At 41.5% G+C, this 25,916-nt stretch overlaps 1 protein-coding gene across 2 annotated transcripts in view; it reads right to left on the bottom strand.

The window, feature by feature from the left end:
- Positions 1 to 24,852, bottom strand: part of LOC125450032 (fructose-1,6-bisphosphatase isozyme 2-like) — a 54,305-nt gene extending 29,453 nt beyond the window's left edge. For both annotated transcript variants that reach the window (XM_048525987.1, XM_048525978.2), the window contains exons 1-3: positions 24,618 to 24,852; positions 7,464 to 7,626; positions 5,894 to 5,986 (exon numbers count right to left, since the gene is read on the bottom strand). In XM_048525987.1, coding sequence (XP_048381944.1) covers positions 5,894 to 5,986; positions 7,464 to 7,626; positions 24,618 to 24,787 — 426 coding nt within the window. In that variant the 5' untranslated portion in view covers positions 24,788 to 24,852. The remainder of the gene's footprint in view (positions 1 to 5,893; positions 5,987 to 7,463; positions 7,627 to 24,617) is intronic.
- Positions 24,853 to 25,916: the final 1,064 nt, after the last annotated feature.

Raw genomic sequence — 25,916 nt, 5'->3', positions numbered from 1 at the left:
TGCTGGCAGCTCCAGCTTCCAAAGTGGTCCACTACAATGCTGCTGCCTCCTTCAAGCTGTACATACCTTGCTATGAAGGTCAGGACATCTGCTGCCAGGATGTGGGGGTGGTACATCTGGATTGTAACAATTTGGCTCCTCTGAGCAATGAAACTATGACATTTGCTGGCAATGTTCTCATCGGCTTAGTAATTGTAATGGTTTGTAGTACAGGGTTTTTGGATAACTCAACTGCACACCCTTTCATTTGTGAGGAGCTGACAGAAAACAAATCACAATAAGTGGAAAATTAAAAATAATAGAGAAACATATATTCTGGGCCTCACCACATGACTTGAAAAGTTGATCCCTTGTGATTGTGTGAGACCCCACATGATTGCCCCAGATACTGCGGAGAGGGTACAATGATTGGATGAGGTTTGAGGGGATTTGGGGAAAGTTTCTACAAGATTGTTTCTCCCAGTTTGAAGAAGAATTGCCCTTTAAAAAGCAAATGAGAAATCCATCCATTGAGCAATGTTGATGGAGGACAGGCAACAGAGGACAGTGGCCAGAGGAATGCTGTCCCTTTCTGACGATCAGTTGTAGCAGAAGAAGTCAAGGAGGTTCCCTCCTGTCAAGAACAGGCTTGAAATATCTGAATGGTAGTGATGGAGCGAATGAATGCAATTTCCAATGTCCTTGTTTCTGAGACCGGAAGAAAACACCTCAAGTCTTAGGAGGATTACCAAAGCAAAACTATGTGGAATTTGCCTGCCTTTATGAGCGCAGGATGCATGTCACATGAGATTGTTTTCAAACTGAATGCGCCAAGTTTAGCTGTTGGGATGGGCCAGCAAAAAAAAAGTTTATTTTTGGATTACCACCAACTACACAAGAGCTATGATTTTTGAAGTGGTAGCACTAACACAACAATGCAGCAACATAAAAATATCTAAACTCAACATGCACAGTGGACTCTGCTGGAAGTTATGGAGTATTGCATGCCTGGTAATGTGCTTATTGTTGGGAGGAACTGGGGAAGAAGGCAGAAGACTGAGAAAATCTCATCTAACAACTAAATTGGTCTTCTATTGCATTAAAAAAAACTGCAACACTTTTCCTAAATCTAATTATAAAGAATAGGCTGACTTTTGTTCATATATTAAAGAGGCCCAGCACGCAAGAGAGTTTTGTTTAGTCAGTTCAATGCAGTCAAAAATACGGGAAAAATAAAATGATTGCAACATCTTTTAAGTCTTTAATAATACCTTGATTTACTTAATGGGGAGAGAATTTTGCCAACATTATATTTATGCAAGTATATTTGAGGTATGTGAGTATAAGGGGCACTTTGGTTATGGATTTAATAGAAAGAACAAACAGAAATGATCAAATTACAAGCCAAGTTTCCCAAGAGGGCACTGGTGCCTTGCAGCACCAGGGACCAAAATTTGATTTTAGCCTTTTGCAATTGTTTGCATGGAGTTTGCACCAAGTCCCCCAGTCTGCATGTGTTTCCTCTGGGTTTCCTCCCACTGGCCAAAGATGTGCAGATTAGGTGGATTGGCCATGCTCAATTGCCCATAGTGTTCAGGGATGAGTAGGCTAGGAGGATCAACTGTGGTAAATATGGGGTTACAGGGATAGGGCAGGATGCTCTTCAGAGGGTTGGTGCAGACTGATTGGGCTGAATGGCTTCTATCTGCACTGCAGGGATTTTATGATTCTAACAGAAAATCTAAGGCCTGAGCCCCTATTTGTCAGGTGAGCTCACTGCGGCTCTCGTAGGATTTACATCTGACCTCTGCACTACTGGGCCAAGTGATGGTGGGGGAGGTGGGATGGGGAATCAGATAGCAATCTTACTGATCAATTCAAATGAAAGATCATCTGCCTGAAACATTAACTCTCCGCAACTACTGCCTGACAAGCCTAGTGTTTCCAATATTTAGTGTTTTCAACACAGGCTTTTAGAATCTTAAATTCTGTCTTTGTGCCTCAGAGATTTCACTCCAGACTTCTATTCAATTATCAGATTTGGAACTTTCTGTTAACTTTATTTCTTTCAGAAAATATAGGTGTTAATCTAGGATCATAAAATCCCTACAGTGCAGAAGGACATTTGACCCATCAAGTCCACACACAAACCCTCCGAAGAGGATCTCACCAAGACACAGACCCTACTCCATTCCTGTAATCCTGCACTTATCATGGCTCAACTACCTAGCCTGCAAATCCCTGGACACCAGAAGTCAAAAACCAGAGCAAAATTGGGAGGAAACCAGAGCACCCAGAGAAAACCCACACAGACACAGGGAGAACGAGAAAACCCCACACAGACAGTCACCCAAGGGTGGGGTCAAACCTGCTGCTATGAGGCAACAATGCTAACCAATGAGCTGCCATAAACAGCAGCATTTAGGACAGTATTTATTGCTCATCCCTAATTGCTCACAGCAGTTAAGGGTCAATGATATCGCTATGGAGGTGGAGTTACATGTAGGCCAGAGCTGTTATAGGTGGCAGATTTCCTTCCCTAAAGGATAATTAGCGATCCAGATAGGTTTTTACAACAATTAACAATGGTTACATATTTGTCATTAGACTAACTTATAATTCAATAATTTTATTGAATTCAAAGGTCACCTACTGTCGTGGTGGGACTAAAACGCACATTCCCTCCACATAATACGCATTGTCCTCCGGCTCTGGATTATTAATCCAGCATCATTAACACAATGGCACATCCAGCAGATTCATGGGCTGAAATTTTATGGTTCCTTTCCCCATCTAGGTAAATTGGTATGGCCTACACTGCAGTAAAATGGGAGCAGCTTTAATTGCTTCAAGGTGAGACTTCCACCTTTCTGTAGAAGGCCTGCCTCAGAGAGTGACTCCCTTGTTCACTCCACACTGTCCTCCAACCCCACCACACCTGGCACCTTCCCCTGCAACCGCAGGAAATGCTACACTTGCCCCCACACCTCCCCCCTCACCCCTATCCCAGGCCCCAAGATGACTTTCCATATTAAGCAGAGGTTCACCTGCACATCTGCCAATGTGGTATACTGTATCCATTGTACCCGGTGTGGCTTCCTCTACATTGGGAAAACCAAGCGGAGGCTTGGGGACCGCTTTGCAGAACACCTCCGCTTGGTTCGCAATAAATAACTGCACCTCCCAGTCGTGAACCATTTTAACTCCCCCTCCCATTCCTCAGATGACATGTCCATCATGGGCCTCCTGCAGTGCCACAATGATGCCACCCGAAGGTTGCAGGAACAGCAACTCATATTCCGCTTGGGAACCCTGCAGCCCAATGGTATCAATATGGACTTCACAAGCTTCAAAATCTCCCCTTCCCCCACCACATCCCAAAACCAGCCCAGTTCGTCTCCTCCCCCCACTGCATCCCAAAACCAGCCCAACCTGTCTCTGCCTCCCTAACCTGTTCTTCCTCTCACCCATCCCTTCCTCCCACCTCAAGCCGCACCTCCATTTCCTACGTACTAACCTCATCCCACCTCCTTGACCTGTCTGTCTTCCCTCGACTGACCTATCCCCTCCCTACCTCCCCACCTATACTCTCCTCTCCACCTATCTTCTTTTCTCTCCATCTTTGGTCTGCCTCCCCCTCTCTCCCTATTTATTCCAGAACCCTCACCCCATCCCCCTCTCTGATGAAGGGTCTAGGCCCGAAATGTCAGCTTTTGTGCTCCTGAGATGCTGCTTGGCCTGCTGTGTTCATCCAGCTCCACACTTTGTTGTCTTAGATCATGGTAGACCAGTATTGCTGTAGTCCCAGCAGCAAAGGACAGAAAGGTTAGTCTGACGGCAGGCAGTTCCACCACATTGAGGAGACCAGGTAAATCCAGAATCAAGAGTCTCATTAAGGAAGATGATGGCTCGTTAGAATCCCTAGTTTCCTGTTAGAGATAGTTTGCTGTTGTTTCCAATGCCTATGTCAATGACTATTGATCTATCTGGTTTCAATCCTTTCTTTAGATTTTGTATTTTTTTATATACAATGGAGTCCTGCTAGGCCAGTTAAAAGGCAATTAAAAGTTAACCTCATTGATGTGGATCTGAAGGCACATGAAAGCCAAACCAAGTAGGGTGGCAAATTGCCTACTGGTTTGTATTTTACAACAATTGGCAATGGCTTCACTAAGCTAATTTTTAACTAAACATCTTTTTATTAAATTCAATTTTTGCCATTGGCTGTGATGGGGTTCAAACACATGTCTTCAAAGAATTAGTCAGAGGTTCTGGATTACATTTTACTGGTAAACAACTTTTATTCAATAACACTCTGGAGCACCATCTTGTGGTCACTCTAAATATTATCACGTACTCATCTCTTTCTTGCAGAAGTTAGCGGCCATGATTTTGGTTAATTATTCCTTTTGTAATGCAGAAACTGAGATTAAATCACTACTTGAGTTAAATTTACCCCAATAACAAGATCTTTGCATAAATACCACCAAATTTTTTCTGGGCAAAAATTCCCAACTCATGATGGATTTGTTTTCCTTTATTTAAAAATAAACTTAAGACTTTTTACAGAAAAATCTAGGTCAACAGCTTTTGTGTTTATCCTTTTAAAAATAATTTGTTTGTTCCTCTGAACAAAAAAAGTTGAAGAGCTGTGGATGCTGGGAATCAGAAACAAAATCAAAAGATTCTGGAAAATTTCAGCAGGCCTAACAACACCCATGGAGAGAAAGTAAAGTTAATGTTTTGGATCTGGTGGACCCTTCTTCTTTATAATAGAGAAAGGAGTCTGTCTAATTTACCCTGTTTGCATGAAACCATTTCCACTCTGTTATCCACTGTGATATTTTGCAGTGACGGAATTTTATTCAGTATAGAAAACAATATCACTGACCCTGCAATACCTAGACTCTGCAATATTTGTGTTGATGTGCTGATGCTTGAACCATTTTTTGGGAACACTAATATTCGTGGACCACATCATATTAAAATTGATAGATCAATCAAAAAATGAATATACCAATTCTCTGCTATGTGTTGGGCTCCATGCTAGAAAACATGCAGGGTACTTGAGCAAAATGCAATGCATTAGGGAAGTCTAAATATGATTTCAAAAGTCTAAAGCTAAAACACCAGTCAAACTAGTAACAGTCAGACGTTTGCCTCATTAAATGTGTTTGTATTACAATACTGCAACTGATGAGGCCCATACTGCATTTGACTGCACTCTGAATTTCAATTGACTAGTATTTTATAAACTAAAATTTTGTAAAAGGAACCTTATAATTTGTGTGTAAACTGCAGTTACAATACATGGCCTGCAAACAAGATTGGAAGTTAGAAGAATGCATCCAATCTGATCAGTCTTTGTCAGTTACACATAACCTTAAGCCATTTCATCATTTGGTCTGTGCAGATTCAACAATGCGTTTGCAGATCAGGTGGGTATAGTGGGATCTGGTGTCAGTTGTAAACCTCTCACACTCACACAACCTCATGGGTCAATGCTCATGAAGATATATGCCAGCTTTTGAAAGCAAGTGGATAGGAAGAGTTAAAAAGTAGAGGGAGAGAAATTCTTCCAGCATAACATACTGCGTCAAGAATGACTATTTATGAGTCACGTTGATTATATCCTCATTGTTAAAAATCTGAAATCAGTTACAGCAGGATGGTGTACTGGACTGAAAAACAAGAGTAAGAAGAGGTTTAGATCACTCTGGTATGTCACTTGGCAGCCATTTAGGCTCAAAAGAGTCCACTAAAACACTATCAAAAACAAGGGAAAGTGAGACTTCAAACACTCGTTTCTTTTTCAGAAATGGCAACCACTTATAATTAAATCATTATTTGATTGTTCAGGCTGAATGTCACGATTAAATCTGTTTTACATTCTGATAACAATAGGAACACTTACATTCCTGTAAATGCCGAATATAGTTCCAATAGATACCAAGCAATCGATATTAGAAGAACCATCCAATGGATCAAAACAGACCACATATTTACCCTGAAAAGAAAGCAAATATAAATTCAATGGACGAATGCCTATTTGTATGTAAAATGCTTTTACAAATCTATTCCAAATCCTCTCTTCAACCACGTATTTCGCTTCCCTTTGCTTACTCCTATCCGCTTTTATTCCTCTAGCTTTGTATCTATTGCATTGATTTCTGAGGGTTAAGAATCTTGAGAGACAATTTGGCTCATACATAAAAGTGTAAGTTAGAGCTGTATTTTAATGTTCCTCATGCTCAATACAGATAAATGATTAATTAAAAACAATATCCTAAACATCTGTGGGGACTGTTTCTTCTTAGTAATGTGTATGAAGAATGTTATTCAGTAAGAAAAAGCATTGAGAGTTATCCATTTTCAATATTAGAAGTAAATTCACTCACTTGATCAGGAACAATTTCTGCAGAAAACTAGCCCTGAGGGACCCTGACTATCTTTTTATTCACTCACTGGAGCATTGCATTTACTTATTGCCTATTCCTAACTGATAATAGGGCAGATAAGAATAAAACACATTGTTGTGGTCGGGAGTCACGTGAAGGCCAGACCAGGTAAGGATTACAAATTCCCTTTCCTAAAGTACATTTGTGAACCAGATGGGTTTTTTCAACAATTGACCACAGTTTCCTAGTCATTATTAGTCTCTTATTTCCACATTTTAAAAAAATTCAAATTCCATCATCTGCCCATGGCAGGATTCAAACACAGATCCCCAGAACATTATCTAAGTGTCTGAACTAATAGCCTGGCAATAATATCACCAAGCCACTGCCTCCGCATTTGCCATTAAGAATTAAAAACAACAAAAATAAGCATGTAGAGTGGTGGATAGATTGAAGCAAGTTATTGGCCCTCTGACAACCAACTTTCTCCCTACCCCATCCCTCCCCAATCACTTCTCCTACCAAAGTATTTCCTGAGATGATACAGCTAACAAAGACGAAGCTCTTTGGCGCATGCCACATTGGCAGTGCACTAACTTACTGAGCCATTGAGGCCTCACTACCATACAATTTAAACGTTTTTGCAGAATTCATTCCAAAAGATTTTGTTGTGAAATTATTTTCTTCCTAATTTGCCCAGCACCATAAGGGCTTCTGATGTTTAATAGGTCTTAACATATTTCTCATTTTGATGTGACTAGTTTTTGCAATCTGTACAATTTTACTAATGCATCTAGATTTGCCTCTCTCCAAGAAGGTACCTCACAGATAACAGATAATAGGTAAAATATTGACCCAACTTTGTCGATTTTTTTTGTGTTTGTCCAGTACTTCATGCCCTTGATTATAGGGTTAAGTTCACACTTTTACATTACTGGCAAGAAAGCTCAGCCAGTAACTCTGGTCCTATAATTTATAATATAAATGCATAAGTAATCATCATTATGATTACTGAGAGAATCAGCAAGGGCACACAGGAAACGCAAATATAGACCAATCCATTAACGACATTTGTCCTACACTTACTCTTCTCTCAGGTTCCACAATTATTGCCTCTTTGTTTTCCTCTGTCACTAATACAGAAGTGCTATAGGATGATTTCAGCAGATTAATGATGAGGTCGTTTGACAGAACATCCAACTTCTTGACTTCATCCCCAGTCACATTCACAGTCCCTGCAATTCCATACCTGAATAAAATAATACGTGTTGGAGATTTAGCATTTTTTAAACAACATGCATCTAAATATATAGCACAGCATTGGATGTAAACCATTTGGTCTGTGATATTTTGTAGTTTGACCAAATTATCATTTAAAAATGGTAATGCATAATGACACAAAATTGTTTTTTTGAAAGTATCTGTTTAGAGATAGCTCTCTCTCCTGCAGAATTTTAAGTTGTTTTCAATTCATTATCCTCCTCTACAAAGAACATCATGGGAAACCTGCCAGTAATGCATTTTATTCAATTTTCTTTGCTTTAATTTCATTTATTTCCAACTTCATAATTAAATGACTTTGCTTCTTTTAATTCCTTTGCACCTAATGCCCACATTTTTTGAAGTGCTCAGGGCCTTCTCCTGCACCTAGTTCCTATGTTTTATCGCATTTTATCTTCCATTTTCCTTGCAATAAACACCAATATTTCATTTGCCTCCTTGATTACTTGCTGAACCTGTCTGCTAACTTTGTGATTCATACACTGGGATACCATACCTCTCTATATCTCCGAGATCTGCATTCTCTCAGTTCTACAAACTTTTTTTTCCTGCGGAAGTGGCTAAGTCCACATTTTTCCAAATTGTACCACATCTACCGACTATTCACCCACTCAGTAACTTTCTATATGTATTTGAAAGTCATGAATGCAGACTATAAATAACTGAGACTCTTGTGCTTATCCTTGTGGCATTCCATTAATTGCAATTTGCTTACCCAGGAAAGATCTAATTGTTCTTATCGTCCTATGTCCTGTGAATTAACTAATTCTTTATCCATCCTAATATTATTTCTTACATCATGTGCTTGTGTCTTGTGTAAGTAATCTTTGATATAATATCTTAAGAAATGCCTTTTGGAAATTCAAGTTCACTTTGCTTATCCTCAAAATCTCAAAGAGGATTAGTTAAATATAATTTCCTTTTCACAAAATCATGTTGATGCTGCTTGACATTATGTTGTTCAGAATATCTTGCTACAACTTTCTTAACAGTGGCACCTTATAACTTCCCTGTGACACATGTTAGAATTAGAGGCTTCTAATTTTCTGCTTTCAGTTATCTTTATTTTTGAATAATAGTGAAACATCAGCAATTTTTCAATCCAGTTGTAGAATCCAATCCAATTCTACCCTTGTAGAAGCTAAGTAAATTTGGAATGCTTTCAAGCTTCTACTATATCTGCAACTACTTTTAAGATTTTAGGATGCAGACGATCTGGTTCTGGGGACATTACATTTTACATCTAATAGTTTTCTTAGCACTTTGTCTTTGGTGATTGTTTTAAGTGCACTCTTCTCTTTAATCATTTTATTTCCAAATGTCTTTGAGAATATTTTGCAAGTCTCGACGGCAGATACAAAACATCCATTCAATTCCTCTACAATTTCCTTACTTTCCATTATCAGTTCCCAGGCTTGCTCTTTTGAGAGGATTAACAATGGTTTTAGTTACTCTTCTATTTAAATAATAACAGAATCTCTTACTATCATTTTGATATTACTAGCTCCTTCTTTCATACTCTCCTCTTTCCCCCTTATTTTTAGTCATGCATTGTTGGTTTTGAAATCAGTCCATATGCTAAACTACCACTAACTTTCACAAAATTGTGCATTGTTCCTTTTAGTTTGATGCTATGCTTAACTTTTCTATTCAATTGAGTGAGATGCATTTCTCAAAGTGATATTATTTTCCATGAGGATTAATCTTTACTGAGGTTGGAAAATGCATTTGAAAGTCATCCAATTCAATTGCAGCGAAGCCCTCATCCCACGAATGAATAAAGAAAAAGAAAACCTTTTGGGTGAAATTATTCTCTCATTACCGTACTGTAAGGAAATGCATTCAAGCTGGAGAACTCGGGGAAATAGTGATGTCTTGAAAGGAGTCCACATTACAGGAGAGGAAGTGCTGGAAGCCTTTACAGCACATCGAGGTAGATAAATCTCCAGGACCTGATCAAGTATATTCCCAGGATATCATGGGAAGCTAGGAAAGAAATAGTGGGGTCTCTAACAGAGATATTTGTATCATCAATAGCCACATGTGAGGTGCCCAAAGACTGGAGGATGGCTGGTGCTGTGCTACTGTTGTGGGTAAGTTGTTGGAGGGGATGATGAGAGACAGGATCTATATGCATTTGAAAAAGCTACCTCTGATTAGGTACAGTCAGCATGGGTTTGTGTGTGGGAAATCATGTCTCACAAATTTGATTAAGTTTTTTGAGGAAGTGATCATGAAGATTGATGAAGACAGATCTGTAGATGTTGTCTACATTGACTGTGGTAAAACCTACAACAAGGTAGATTGGTTAGTAAGGTTAGATCAATGGGATCTAGGGAGAGGTAGCCAATTGAATACAAAATTGGCTTGAAGGTGGGAAATAGAGGCTGGTGGTAAAGCGTTGTTGTTAAGATTAGATGCTTGTGTGCTACAGGGATTGATGCTGGGTCTACTGTTGTGCATCATTTACATAAATGGCTTGGATGAGAATATAGGTGACATGGTTAGTAAGTTTCCAGATGACACCAAAACTGGTAGTATAGTGGACAGTGAAGAAGGTTATCTAGATACAACAGGATTTTGATGAACTGGGCTAGCAGGCCAAGGAATGGCACATCGGGTTTAATTCAGATAAACGCAAGGTGTTACATTATGGTAAGACTAACCAGGGCAGGACTTGCACAGTCGATAGAACATAGAATAATGAAGTATACAGCACAGGAACAGGCTTATCGGCCCACAATGTTGTGTTGAACATGACACCAAATTAAATTAATTCCTTCTTCCTGCCCTTGGTCCATATCCCTCCATCATTCCTTGCATATTCATGTGTTTATCAAAAAGTCGCTGAACACGCCTATCGAATCTACCTCCACCACCACCCCTCGCAGCAAGTTACTACCACTTTCTGCATAAAAATCTTTCCCCTCACATCTCCTTTGAACTTTCCCCCTCTCACCTTAGTTCTAGTCACCTCAACTCTGGGGAAAAGATTCTGACCTATCTATGTATCTCATAATTTTATAGACTTCAATCAAGTCTCCCCTCAGCCTCTACCACTCCAGAGAAAACAACCTGAGTTTTTCCAGCCTCTCCTTATAGCTTGTACCCTCTAATCCAGGCAGCATCCAGGTAAACCTCTTCTGCGCTCTCTCTAAGATCTTCACATTCTTCCCGAAATGTGGCAACTGGAATTGAACACAGTACGCAAAATATGGCCTAATCAAAGTCTTACAAAGCTGCAACATGACATCCTGATTCTTGTACTCAATTCCCCAACCAATAAAGGCAAGCGTGTCATATACCTTCTTTAGTTCCCTGTCTAATTGCACTGCCACTTTCAGGGAGATAAGGCTTGAATCTCAAGATCCCTCTGTACATCAATGCTGTTCAGGAGCCTGCCATTAACTGTATGCTTTTCTTTAACATTTGATCTCCCAAAGCTCACACTTACATCGATTAACCTCCAACTGCCATTTCTCTGCCCATATCTGCAACTGATCCATATCCTGCTATATCCTTTGACAACCTTCTACATTAGACACAGCCCCACCAATCTCTGTGTTGTCTGCAAACTTACTAATGCATCCAATTACATTTTCATCCAAGTCATTTATATAACTCACAAACAGCAGTGGCCCCAGTACCACTCATCACAGACCTCCAGCCACAAAAAACCCTCTTCCACCATTACCCTCTGCCTTCTACAGGCAAGCCGATTCTGAATCCACGTGGCCAAGTCACTGTGGATCCCATGCATCTTAATCTTCTGGATGAGCCTACCATGAGGGACCTTGTCGAAAGCCTTAATATAATCCATGTAGACAACATCCACTTCTCTACCTTCATCGATCATCTTTGTCACCTCCTTTAAAAATTCAGCAGGCCAAGCAGCATCAGAGGAGCAGGAAGGTTGACATTTCAGGCCTAGACCCTTCTTGCTCCCCTGATGCTGCTTGGCCTGCTGTGTTCATCCAGCTCTACACCTTGTTATCTCAGATTCTCCAGTATCTGTAGTTCCTACTATGTCTTAAAAAATTCAATCAAGTTAGTAAGACATGACCCTCTCTTCACAAAATCATGCTGACTGTCCCTAATTAGGCCATAGTTTTCCAATGTATGTAAATCCTAAGTCTAAGAATTCTCTCCAATAGCTTCCAAACAATAGTCGATAGTTTCCTATAGATAATCCCAATATTCCTTCTTGCTTTAGCTAGTTTCCTGTCCTCTGGGACCTTTCCAGTGGCTAGCGAGGACGCAAAGATCTTGGTCAAGGCCCCAGCAATCTCCTCTCTTACCTCTTTCAAAAACCTGGGGTAGCTACTCTTGGGCCCCAGGGACTTATCCACCTTATTGCTCTTCAAGAGACTCGACACCACTTCTTTCTCTATCTGAAAATGCCCTAGCATGTTAGCATGCTTCACACAAATCTCACTATCCTCCTTATCCTTCTCCTGAGTGAATACTGATGCAAAGTATTGCTTAGGATCTTGCCTACAACCTCTGCCTCCAAACACAAGTTCCCTCCTTCATCCTTGAGTGCTCCTACCTTCTCCCTAGTTATCTTTTTGTTTTTAATGTATGTATAGAATGCCTTGGGATTCTCCTCTTGACAAAATTCATAACCCCTCTCATTTACCAAGGGTCCTTTACGTCTAAAACTCAGAATGTTGAGCAGCCAGTCCTGTCACTCTCTCAACCATGGCTCTGTACCTGCCGTAACGTCATAGTCCCACATACTGATTCAGGCTCGTAGATCAACCGCCTTACCTATAATACTCCTTGCATTGAAATAAACACACTTCAGCCTATTAATACCATTGCGTACATTTGCCTGTCTCTTTTTCTGTCCTTTTTCTGATTTACTCCTTCTAACACATACCTTCCCCTCAATCCCTCTACTTGCTGACCTGCCGCTCTGGTTCCCAGTCCCCTGCCACTCTGATTTGAACTCTCACGAGTAGACCTAGAGAACCTCCCTGCGAGGGTGTTGGTTCCCCTCCAGTTTAGGTGCAACCCGTCTCTCTTGTACAGGTCACCCTTGCCCCAGAAGAAGCCCCAGCGATCCAAGAAACTGAAACCCTGCCCTCTGCACCAGCTCCTTAGCTACACATTCATCTGTCCTATCTTTCTGTTCCTAGCTTCACTAGCATGTGGCACTGGTAGTAACCCAGAGATTACTATTCTTGAGGCCCTGCGTTTCAGCTTGCTTCCAAGCTCACTGTATTCTCTCTGCAGGACCTCACCCCTCTTTCTACCTATATTGTTAATGTTGATGGTAGGGCCCTGGAGAGTATATTCAAACAGAGAGACCTAATAGTTTACTGAAAGTTGCGTCACAGGTAGGCAGGGTGGTGAAGAAGGCATTTCGCAAACTTGTCTCCATTGGCCAGAGCATTGACTACAAGAATTGGGATGCCATGTTACACCTGTGCAAGACAGTGGCAAAGCCACACTTGGAATATTGCGTAGAATTCTGGTCATCCTACTAGATGAAGGATATTATTAAACTGGGAAGGGTGCAGCAATTAATTCCAAAGATGTTACTGAGACCGAAAGGTTTGAGTTATAAGGAGAGGCTAGATAGGCTGGGACATTTTCCCACTGGAGGTTAAGAGGTTAAGGGGTGTTCTTATAGAGATTTATAAATCATGAGTGGTATAGTTAGGACAAATAGCCAAGGTCTTTTCCCCAGAGAAGGGGAGGTCCAAAACTAGAGTACATAATTTTAAGGTGATTGGTGAAAGATTTAAAAGACCCCTGTTGGGCAATATTTTCAGACAAAGGGTAGTGAGCAGATGGAATGAGCTGCCAAAGGAAGTGGCAGAGCCAGGTACTATTACAACATTTAAAACGCAGTTGGGCAGGTACATAAATAGAAAATGTTTCAAGGGACATGGATGAAATGCAGGCTAATGCAATCAGTTCAGGTTAGGAAATTTGGTCAGCATGGACAAGTTGGGCCGAAGAGCCTGTTTCCATGCTGAATGACTCAATGTTTCTAACTGAAGAGTTTACAATTTCTGGCATCATAGCAAGAAATAAGTCTGTCTTACAAACTAGTATTCTAACTTACTAATTTAAAGGTGAATTTTATTAAAGGCTCTCTTTCTGCTGAATTTCCCTAAAATTGGTAAGCAATGGTTAGTAATTTTTTAATTTATGTTTGAGATGTGCACTTCACTGGGCCAACACTTATTGCCCATCCCCAATTGCTTGTGAGAAGGTGTTGATGAGCTGTCTTCTAGAACTTCTGCAGTCAATATGGTGCAGGGACATCCACAGCGCTATTAAACACACAGAAGAGAATAAAAAAGTTATGTATTTCCAACTCAGGAAGGATTGAAGTTTGAAAGGAAACTTGAAGGTGGTGTTGTTCTTGTATATCAGCTATCCTTGTACTTTTAGGTTGCAGGCTTGGATCGTACTGCCTAAAGGTCTCTGTTGAATTCCTACGGTACATTTTGTAGATGGTACATACAGCTGTTATTGTGCATTTAATGAATGTTGAAGGTTTTAGGTGAGGTGCCAACTAAATGGTTGCTTTTTTCCTGGATCTATGCACAAATAATACTGTTTCTTTTGTGCCCCTCACATAATATGAGTCTTATTTGTTTGAGCTTTAAAATGTGGTCTCTTCTAAAGTATCACATTTTGAAGATGATACCACTTTATTTGTTAAAAATGTTTTTGGTTAGTTTTGTCAAATATCTTTAATGTTTCAAAACTAGTAATTTTCATCATGTTCAGAAACCCCAGCTGATTCCAAGACAAGGCAGCTGGAGCCATTTCTTTTTATTCAGTCATGGAAGGAGGGCATCTCTAGCTAGACCATCATTGAAGGGCACTTAAGATGCAACAACACTGGTGTGGGTCTGAAGTCACATGTAAGCCAGACCAAGTAAGGATGACAGATTTCCATCTCTAAAGGCTATTAGTGAACCAGATGAATTTTTCCTGATAATTGACAATGATTTCACAGTCTTCTTTGGATTCTTAATTCCAAATTCTGTTATTGAATTTAAACTACACAATTTGCCGTGGTGGGATTTGAACCCTGGTCCACAATAGATAGCTGAGTTTCTAGATTTTAGTAATTTATTTTAGTAATTATACCATTAGGCCACTACATCTTCACTATATTGGCCCTTCCACATGTGTTTCAAATAAATGGTGATGGGTGAAAGTCAGAGTGGATGAGAGCATAGCTGGGGTAATGCTATAGCCAGCTAAGCAATTTGCCTGATTCCAGTAGGGGTTTGGCACAGTCAATCTAGTGCTTGGTTCTGGACAAGCATGGGAATAATGCTTTTCAAGTCTGGGGTGTGAGCCATGGGCATGCCTCCAGGTCAGTCCTGGGATTATGTAGATGTCAATCATAATGCAGTTTGGAGATCTGGGGTGGGGCCATGGGCAGATGGAGCTGTTAAACAAATCAACTGATAATGTGGGCCACAATCTATCATGCAGACTGGATCACTAATGGTCAGTGGGTGTGGTTTTGGTTATTAGGGTTCATGGTATCCTTAACAAAGCAAGACAGCACAAGTGTATGGATGTACTTTATTATACGGGGTCACTGAAAGAATATTCACAGTAAAAGAAGGCAGTAGACTGGGATTTCATAGTGAATGGAAGGGAACTGTGAGCTCTCAATGGGAGTTTCGCTCAGATCGTAGAGTTATACAGCTGTATAGCATGGAAACAGACCTTTCAGTCCAACTCGTCCATGATGACCAAATATCTTAAATTAATCTAGTCCCATTTGCTAGCATTTGGCCCAAGATTATCTAAACCTGCCTATTCATATACCTATCCAGATGCCTTTTAAATGTTAAAATTGCACAAGCCTCAGGAAACAACTTCCTCTGGCAGCTCATTCCATTATGCACTATGCTCTGCGTAAAGAATTTGCCCCTAACGTCCCTTTTAAATCTTTCCCCCTCACCTTAATGCTATGCCTTCTAGTTTTGAACACCCCCAGCGCGGGGAAAAGACCTTGGATAATCACCCTATCCATGCCCCTCATGATTTTGTAAACCTCTATAATGTCTCCCTTCAGTCTGTGATGCTCCATGGAAAATAGCTCCAGCCTGTTCAGCCTCTCCCTATAACTCAAAGCCTCGAGCACTGGTGACATTCTTTCAAATCTTTTCTGAACCCTTTCAAGTTTCACAACATCCTTCCTTTAGCAGCAAGACTAGAACTGCACACAGTATTCCAAAAGTGGCCTCATCAATGTCCTGTACAGCCACAACATGACCTCCTAACTCCTGTACTCATGCACTGACCAATAAAGGCAAGCATACCAAACATCTTCTTCACTATCAAGTCTACCTGTGGCTCCACTTTCAAGGAACAATGAACATGCACTCCAAGATCCCTTTATTCTATGACATTCCTCAGAATCTTACTATTAAATGCATAAGTCCTGCCCTGATATGCCTTTCCAAAATGCAGCCCCTCACACTTATCTAAATTAGACTTCATTTGCCCCTCTTTGGCCCATTGGACTACTTGATCAGGGTCCCACTTTACTTTGAGTTAGATACAGTGTGTCAAGTCCTGATGAAGGGCCCCTCTTTGTTACTTCTTCAATCCAGTTTGTGAGACATGATTTTCCCCAAGCAAAGCCATGCTGACCATCCCTAATTTCCAAATACATGTATATCCTGTTGCTCAGGATTACCTCCAACAACTTGCCCACCACTGATTTCAGGCTCACAGTCTATAGTTCCCTAACCTTTCCTTGCCACCTTTCTTAAAAGTGGCACCATGTTAGCCATTGACTTTTCCATCACTATTTTAAAGCTAATAGAATTATGGTCACTGGCCCCAAACTGCACCCTCACTGACACCTCACTCTCCCCCTGCCTTAGTTCCCAACAGTAGGTCAAGTTTTGCAACTTTTCTGGTAGGTACGTCCACATACTGAATCAGAGAATTTTCTTGTACGTCCTTAACAAATTCCTCTCCATCCAAGCCTTTAACACTATGATAGTCCAAGTCTATGTTTGGAAAATTAAAATTCCCTAACTTTACCGCACTATAATTCTTACAGGTACCTCAGATCCCCTTATAAACTTGTTTCTCAATATCCGGCTGACTGTTGGAGGGCCTGTAGTACAATACCAATGAAGTGATAATCCTTTTCTTATATCTTTGTTTCACCCAAATAATTTCCCTAGACATATTCCCAGGAATTTCCTCCCTAAGGACAACCGTAATGTTGCATCTAATCGAAAATGTCATTCCCACTCCTCTCTTGCTTCCCTCTCTATTCTTCCTATAGCATCTATAACATTAAGCTGCCAGTCCTGTCCATCCATGAGACACATCTCTGTAATTGCTATGATATCCCAATCCCATGTTTCCAACCATACCCTGAGCTCATCTGCCTTACTTATTAGGCCTCTCGCATTGAAATAAGTGCAGTTTAATTTATGAGTCCTGCCGCATTCTCAGCTTGTTTCTACCTGCCCTGACTGTTTGACCCACTCCTTTTCCCAACTGCACCAGTCTCAGACTGATCTCCACCACACTCCCACACCCCCAGCCCCACCACAAGCAGCTCTAGCTAATCTCTCCGCCAGTATATTAGCCCCCTTCCAATTCAGGTGTGATCCGTCTTTCTTATACAGACCACTTCTACCCCAGAAGACATTCCAACAATCCAAAAATGTGAATCTTTCCCCCCTACACCAGCTCCTCAGCCACACATTCATCTGCTCTATCCTTCTGTTCCTACTCTCACTATCTCATGGCACTGGAAGTAATCCAAATATTTCTACCCTTGAGGACCTACTTTTTAAATTCCTACCTAATTTCCTATATTCATGGTTACTGTAGCTTGGGGAAGCTATAAGGTCAACAAAGACATATTATTCATTAGAATCTGGGTGTATTGCAGGCACAGTAATGTTAATGTAAAGACATTCAACTGAAGCAGCACCAAGTTGAAGAGTAATGGACCATTACTGGTGGAATCTGCATGTCACAATGGTGAAAATAAACTTGGAACCTCATCATGTTGGATCAAAATCCAAGCCTTGGAACCACATGCAGAGTGGAAGGAGTAAGTCACTGTTGTTTTCTACATGACCAAGTCACCAACAATACTTTGAGGCCCTGCACAAGGCAATTGCAGGAATCATGCCTTCATTGATTAGGCAGTGCTACCCATCTGCTGTCAATATTAACTTCGTTTAGAGGTTAGTAATTGTCTGAGAATGCAGATAACAAGTTATAGTCTCAAGCAATCATGAGCTTTACAAAACTGATTGCTTCTTTATCATCTAAGCATAATAAGTCTATTGTAATAAGGAGATTAAAAGCTGAATGTGATTTCCTGATTTGGCAACAATACTGCATAGCATGTTCTGGAAGACAATTCATTACAGCTGCCATGTCATCACAATGAAAATTAGCCTACAAGGGCATGGTCTGTTATATGGCAGGGACATCTTTGGGTGTGATGTTGGATGAGGGGGTTGCATTTCATGATGGCTTACTGCCAGAAGTGTACTCCCAAAGGAGCGTAGATATGTTAGATGTCCACTGTGCAATTTGATAAGATCGCATACATCAGAGTTCCATTTCAAGGCATTAAAATATTTCCTTGGGAAGCATCCATACCACACTGCGCGAGGGCATAGCATTCACAATCAATGTGATTATCAACAATGTGACGGTTCAAATGTCTCTTCAGTCACACTGCATCATTTCTCTGATTTTCCCCACACATTACATGCTCAAGGTAAATGTGTCTCCTTCCTACAGACTAAGGGGGTGGCCATGGGCACCCGCATGGGCCCCAGCTATGCCTGCCTCTTTGTAGGCTACATGGAACAGTCCCTCTTCCGCACCTACATAGGCCCCAAACCCCACCTCTTCCTCCGGTACATTGATGACTGTATCGGCGCCGCCTCTTGCTCCCCAGAGGAGCTCGAACAGTTCATCCACTTCACCAACACCTTCCACCCCAACCTTCAGTTCACCTGGGCCATCTCCAGCACATCCCTCACCTTCCTGGACCTCTCAGTCTCATTCTCAGGCAACCAGCTTGTAACTGATGTCCATTTCAAGCCCACCGACTCCCACAGCTACCTAGAATACACCTCCTCCCACCCACCCTCCTGCAAAAATTCCATCCACTATTCCCAATTCCTCCGCCTCCGCCGCATCTGCTCCCACGATAAGACATTCCACTCCCGCACATCCCAGATGTCCAAGTTCTTTAAGGACCGCAACTTTCCCCCCGCGGCCCTTGACCGCGTCTCCCGTATTTCCAGCAACACATCCCTCACATCCCGCCCCTGCCACAACCGCCCTAAGAGGATCCCCCTCATTCTCACACACCACCCTATCAACCTCCGGATACAACGCATCATCCTCCGACACTTCCGCCATTTACAATCCGACCCCACCACCCAAGACATTTTTCCATCCCCACCCCTGTCTGCTTTCCGGAGAGACCACTCTCTCCGTGACTCCCTTGTTCGCTCCACACTGCCCTCCAATCCCACCACACCCGGCACCTTCCCCTGCAACCGCAGGAAATGCTACACTTGCCCCCATACCTCCTCCCTCACTCCTATCCCAGGCCCCAAGATGACATTCCACATTAAGCAGAGGTTCACCTGCACATCTGCCAATGTGGTATACTGCATCCACTGTACCCGGTGCGGCTTCCTCTACATTGGGGAAACCAAGCGGAGGCTTGGGGACCGCTTTGCAGAACACCTCCGCTCAGTTCGCAACAAACAACTGCACCTCCCAGTCGCAAACCATTTCCACTCCCCCTCCCATTCTTTAGACGACATGTCCATCATGGGCCTCCTGCAGTGCCACAATGATGCCACCCGAAGGTTGCAGGAACAGCAACTCATATTCCGCCTGGGAACCCTGCAGCCTAATGGTATCAATGTGGACTTCACCAGTTTCAAAATCTCCCCTTCCCCTACTGCATCTCTAAACCAGCCCAGTTCGTCCCCTCCCCCCACTGCACCACACAACCAGCCCAGCTCTTCCCCTCTACCCACTGCATCCCAAAACCAGTCCAACCTGTCTCTGCCTCCCTAACCGGTTCTTCCTCTCACCCATCCCTTCCTCCCACCCCAAGCCGCACCCCCATCTACCTACTAACCTCATCCCACCTCCTTGACCTGTCCGTCTTCCCTGGACTGACCTATCCCCTCCCTACCTCCCCACCGACACTCTCTCCACCTATCTTCTTTACTCTCCATCTTCGGTCCGCCTCCCCCTCTCTCCCTATTTATTCCAGTTCCCTCTCCCCATCCCCCTCTCTGATGAAGGGTCTAGGCCCGAAACGTCAACTTTTGTGCTCCTGAGATGCTGCTTGGCCTGCTGTGTTCATCCAGCCTCACATTTTATTATCTTGGAATTCTCCAGCATCTGCAGTTCCCATTATCTCTAAATGTGTCTCCTGGCTCCTTTATGGCCTTGAGAAGGCAGAAGATAAAGAGAAAGCAACTACAAGATCTCCAACCAGAACATCCTCCAACAGCCGCCACAAAACATCCAGTGGAGAAGCAAGAGGACAAAATCCACCAAGAAGCTGCAGGAAATTGGTGAAACTCAGGATTTTAGGCTTCACTGCAGTTTCCTGCAAATATCAGAGTGATAACAAGAATGTGTAGTGCAGTTTTGCCCATATGAGAGCCACCATTTGTGTGCGTTTACTTCCATAAGTTCCTTTAGACACTTCCATCATCTGGAACCTTTCAATGCTTCAGGGTGCATAGATACCATCACCCTGACATGTTTGAACACCACACTTAACTTGAGAGAGGCTGCGCTTTTTGCAGCTTTTCTCTACAGACTGCCACAATGTGAGGAACAGTGAACATCTGCCAATCTTTTGCACTCCTTTGCAAAGATCATTGGAAAAAAATCCTTTCCTACAGAAATGTAAGGCTTCATCACCAATTCCATACTATTACTCATTAGGTGGATATAATTGTGGAATGATATTTGCAGGTCAGGGTCTGAAAATTGCCTTTAGCCTTGGTGTCATCTGTACAGGGGCTACAGATATGTGAAGCCAAGTGCAGTCAAAAACTTGGTATGACTTGTGAGAAATGAGAAAAACAACTTTATACATCTTTGGGATGCATAAGGAGGCTTCTTAGTACTTATATGGCTTTGTCTTAACCAGGTTCTATAGTGAAAAGAATACTACAGAAGAAGACGTAACATTGCAAATGAAAATTTTGAGAAATATGATTGGTCATTCACAAAGACATAGCACACATAGCAGCTTTGTGCTCTGTATGTTTCCCTCTTCCTCTCCTTCCCACTAGTCTGAGTGAAGTCCTGAATTTTGTAGTTGAAGAGATTAGTCTGCTCTGTGGTTTGCACCCTTTACTTGGAGGACTTTGTCACTTGTCCCCAGGTAACCCTGGGCCTACAGATCCCAGGCTTAATGAATGTCTCCTGCCCAATGCAAGTTCACCCTTCCTTGGGTGGTACAGCTACAGACTTTGGGATCACAAACAGTGAAAAGGTGGAGGACCAGACCACCTCCAGAGTGTCCAGAGAAGTTTCTGGAGTGTTTATGTTTCACTTTAGACGTAGGTCTAGTTTTGTTTCTTGACTTTGAAGGAGCTTCAAGCGGTGTGAGACATAGAAAATTAGAAAACATAGAAGATAGGAGCAGGAGGAGGCCATTTGGCTCTTTCAGCCTGCTCTGCCATTCTTCATGATCATGGCTGATTGTCCAAATCAATAGCCTTATTCTCCTTTCGCTCTATAAACTTTGAATCCATTCACCCCAAGTGCTACATTTAGCCCCCTATTGAACACATTCAATGTTTTGACATCAACTACTTCCCGTGGTAATGAGTTCCACAAGCTCACTACTCTTTGGGTAAAGAAATGTCTCCTCATCTCTGTTCTAAATGGTCTACCCCGAATACTCAGACCGTGACCCCTGGTTCTGGATACACCCACCATCAGGTATATCATTCCTGTATCTACCCTGTCTAGCCCTGTTAGAATTTTATAAATCTCTATGAGATCCCCCCCCCCTCATTCATCTGAACTCCAGTGAAAGCAATCCTAACCTAATCGATCTCTCCTCATAAGTCAGACCTGCCATCCCCAGAATCAGCCTGGTAAAACTTCACTGCACTCTCTCAACAGTAAGAGCATCCTTCCTTGGAAAAGGAGACCAAACTGCACACAATGTTCCAGGTGTGGTCTCACCAAGGTCCTGTACAACTGCAACAACACATCCCTATTCCTGTACTCAAAACCTCTTGCAATGAAGTCCAGCGTACCATTTGCCTTCTTTACCGCCTGCTGCACCTGCATGCTTACCTTCAGCGGCTGGTGCACAAGGACAATCCATGTCCCACTGCACACTCCCCTTTCCCAATTTACAGCCACTCAGGTAATTAGCTGTCTTCTTCTTTTTGCCTCCGAAGTAAATAACCTCACAATCCAAATTATATTGCATCTGCCATTGATTTGCCCACTCACCCAACCTGTCGAGATCATCCTGAAGGATCTCTGCATCCTTGTCACAGTTCACCCTCCCACCCAACTTGATAACATCTGCAAATGTGGTGATGTTACATTTTGTTCCCTTATCCAAATCATTAATATATATTGGGAATAGCTGGGGCCCCAGCACCAATCCCTGTGGCAACCCACTAGTTACTGCCTGCCAATTTGTAAAGGACTCATTACACTTCCCCCACAGCCATAAATGATCTTGCCTACTGCTATTCTCTTACTGAAGTCACAAAGATGGACACAAAATAAAAAAAAATCACTATGCTTCACCCAGCTTGAATACAAAATGAAACACCATGTTCTTAGGTAGGAATGCAAATTAACTACCTTTTAATTCAAAAATGTTCTTTAATTCGTGGAAAGTAACCTTTCCTTAATAATGGGACACCACTTGGATAACTCATCTATTTTACAGGAATAATTACATACTAGAGACTATAACAGGAGGGTCTGTTCACTGTTCTTGGGCCAAGGATGATCTTGGTGCGTTCAGGTTAGGGTATAGGACTGCCGTGCTCAGATTGGGGCCTGGGTCAGGAATAACTCTGGAGCAGACATCACATCTTAATTTTTTAGCTAAATAAGACCATCTGCCATTATGCTTTTTAACGCAGACATTTTCCAGGAAACACAAGTTATCCGTTAAATTGTAATTGTCTTGAGTTCTGTATCGTTTGCCAGTTTCCAAATACTTACCAGGTTGTTCCTTGACTGAAATTACATTTAAAATTCAACTTTTAAAGCTAAAAAGCTAAATCTATAATCATATGAACTGTAATATAGGCACACAAAAAAACCTGGAGAAGTTGGAAATGTAATAAGTTTTAAGTAGGTGACATGGGGGAGGGGCAGGCAATGTATAAGAGAGAAAACTTGGGGTGAAGACATGAGACATTAGTAGACATGAGAGTTGGTTCCTCAGGCTCAAAAGGAGTGATAATAGAAAAACTAAAAATCAAAAAGTGTAGACCACGGAAGGGTGAATAATACACTATTTCAAAATGACAAAAAAGGACAAAGAAGGGAAACAAAATGGGAGTAAAGATTGTGATTATAATTATTGAACTCAATGAAAAGCTGCAAATTGTCTCATTGAAGGATGAGCTGGCTGATGAAGTTCACGATTCCTTTACAATAGGTTCACAAAATTATAAGACAAGCTTAGAGTGCAATGGTAGTGTCCCTACCTCCTCCTACACTTGTATCATAACGTGTCCAAACAGATTCATTAAAATAACTACATTGAATGGTATTTAATTTTAATGGTATTGTTTAAATATTGCAATGACTTCTTGATTGGCCATGACAAAATCATGGGAATGGAGGGGAAAAGTTAACCAAGCTGCTCATTTTGGATCTCGTTCGGTAGGCTTTTGTTAATAACAGGTGGAAGGGTTGACTATATCTAATATTCAAAATTGCTCTTTCATGTAGTAGGGCCACAATTGTCAGTAGAAACGCAGATATTATCACACACCCTTTTTCCACTTGCAGGCAGATTATTAAAGTTTCCAGTATGACCACATAACCTTGGTAATTTAAAGGGGGAGGTCTTGAAGTGTAGTAGTAGTGTCTCTACCTCTAGACCAAGACACCTGGTTTCAAATCCCACCTTAGTGATGTGACAAGGTGTAAAGCTGGATGAACACAGCAGGTGAAGCAGCATCAGAGGAGCAGGAAGGATGACATTTCAGGTCTAGACCCTTCTTCAGCAATGGATTCTTCATTTCTGAAGAAGGGACTAGGCCCAAAATGTTAGCTTTGTGCTCCTTTGATGCTGCTTCGTCTGCTGTGTTCATCCAGCTCTACACCTTGTTATCTCAGATTCTCCAGCATGTGCAGTTCCTACTATCTCTGCTTTAGTGATGTGTAAGGAGTGGCACTGCTGCCTCATGGCACTAAGGACCTGGTTCGATTCCAACTTTAGGTAAGTGTGTGGAGTTTGCACATTCTCTCTGTCTCTCTGTAGATTTTTGTTGGGTGCTCTGCTTCCCTCACACAGGCAAAAGATGCGCTGGCTAGATGGATTAGCCATGGTAAATGTGGGGTTACAGGGATAGGGTGGAGCTGGGTTTGGGTGGGATGCTGTTCAGAGGGTCAGCACAGACTGGATGGGCTGAATAGCCTCTGTTTGTAATGTCAGGTTTTCATGAAGAGGCTGACTTCCAGGGGCTTGATCACAAAATTTCAGGTTGATGCACAGCTTAAAAAGAAAATTACATTAAAAAGTAGAAAATTATTCTTAAGTACTTTAACTGAAAAAACACAAAGGGAATTCCAAATAAATTCTAAAGAAAATCTATTAAAATAATTATTATCATTTGTAAAACAAAATTCTCTCTCCAATTTTGCATGAAACAAATTGCATGCAAAAGTTTAGGCTACACAATATCTGTTGGTTAATAAAGGCAGTTGACTCACAAATGGGCAAGACCAGCTTTTCGCACAGCACAGGAGATGGCTTTGATTGCAGTTAACAGAGAATTTAGAAGCTGCGTGAATTCCCCTGTTCCTTTTGCTTTCCTTCCCTGTTCCATGACAAACCGAGTCATTGTTTGGACATCTGTGTCAAAAGGCGATTGATCCGACATTGTGCCTTATTTCTTTCTTCTTAACAGAAGTGTTCATGAAGTTCTGAGTGCATGCAGCCCGACCAGACTAGCTATTTAAAGTACAGGTTGGAGAGCCAAATAAATCGAACAGCTGCATGTACATGTGACTAACTTTAAAGTTTACCAGTGATCAGAGCTTAAGTAGATATAACTCTTGGTTACTGATAAAATACAAAAGTTTACAAATTTTGTCAAATTTGACTTTGGTTCAAGATCTCTGATTGATTTGTTCACTGTTGTGTAGGTAGATTTGAAGCATGAAATTTGTTGTTCACAAAATTGTACTTCGTTGTAGTTCTGAAAGGCTTACATGTGTACCGGCTACTTTGATCTAAAAACTAAGGGTAAGAATCAATATAATTGTCCAGACTTGCAACCATTACAAAACCACAAGTTCTGTTGTGCTATCTTGAGAGGTCATGAGTGCAAGAGAAAATTGTGGCATATAAAGGAAATTTCCCCTGACTGAAAATGCCAGAGTTCTCCAGTGACAGGCTGGAAATCTTTAGCCTGAAATAAAATCTTGGCAGAGCATTTAGTTGAGTGATATGTACCAACTGCAGGGAAACATTACCAGGAGCAACTAAGTGATTTGCAAACTCATTTTGCGAAAAGGAAAGCCTGAAATGAACTGATCTTGCATTTCAATGTACAGTGCAGCAGTGGAGGATTTCTCAACGAGTGTCACTGGAGCACAAGCGCTCTTTATTTAAATTTATTTATGCACACAAATACCAGAGCTATCAACATTGAATGAATCCTAATTACAAATTTTCAGATACTATGTGTTGCTATGATCTAATTTAATAATGTTGGAGAAGTCAGGTGCCCCAAAATAAAATCTGGCTTGGTAGACCATTTTGATTTAATTTTAGTAACTAAGTGACCAGTCACTGAAATATAGTCACATGTGGTAATAGAGCTTCTTTAAAAACAGAACAGAAGTTCACTATATAAAAGGTGAAGAGAAAAAGCAAACCAAGCTATCTAAATTTAGAAGACTATTTTGAACATCTTAAAACATAGCAAAACAAAGTTTTTAACCTATTTCCCAAACCATCAATTTACAGAGATTCATATCCAGAGAAGCTATTCCTCTATATAAAAT

Source organism: Stegostoma tigrinum, chromosome 3, assembly GCF_030684315.1.
Source record: "Stegostoma tigrinum isolate sSteTig4 chromosome 3, sSteTig4.hap1, whole genome shotgun sequence".
NCBI lineage: Eukaryota > Metazoa > Chordata > Chondrichthyes > Orectolobiformes > Stegostomatidae > Stegostoma > Stegostoma tigrinum.
This window is presented reverse-complemented; position numbering and strand designations above follow the sequence as displayed.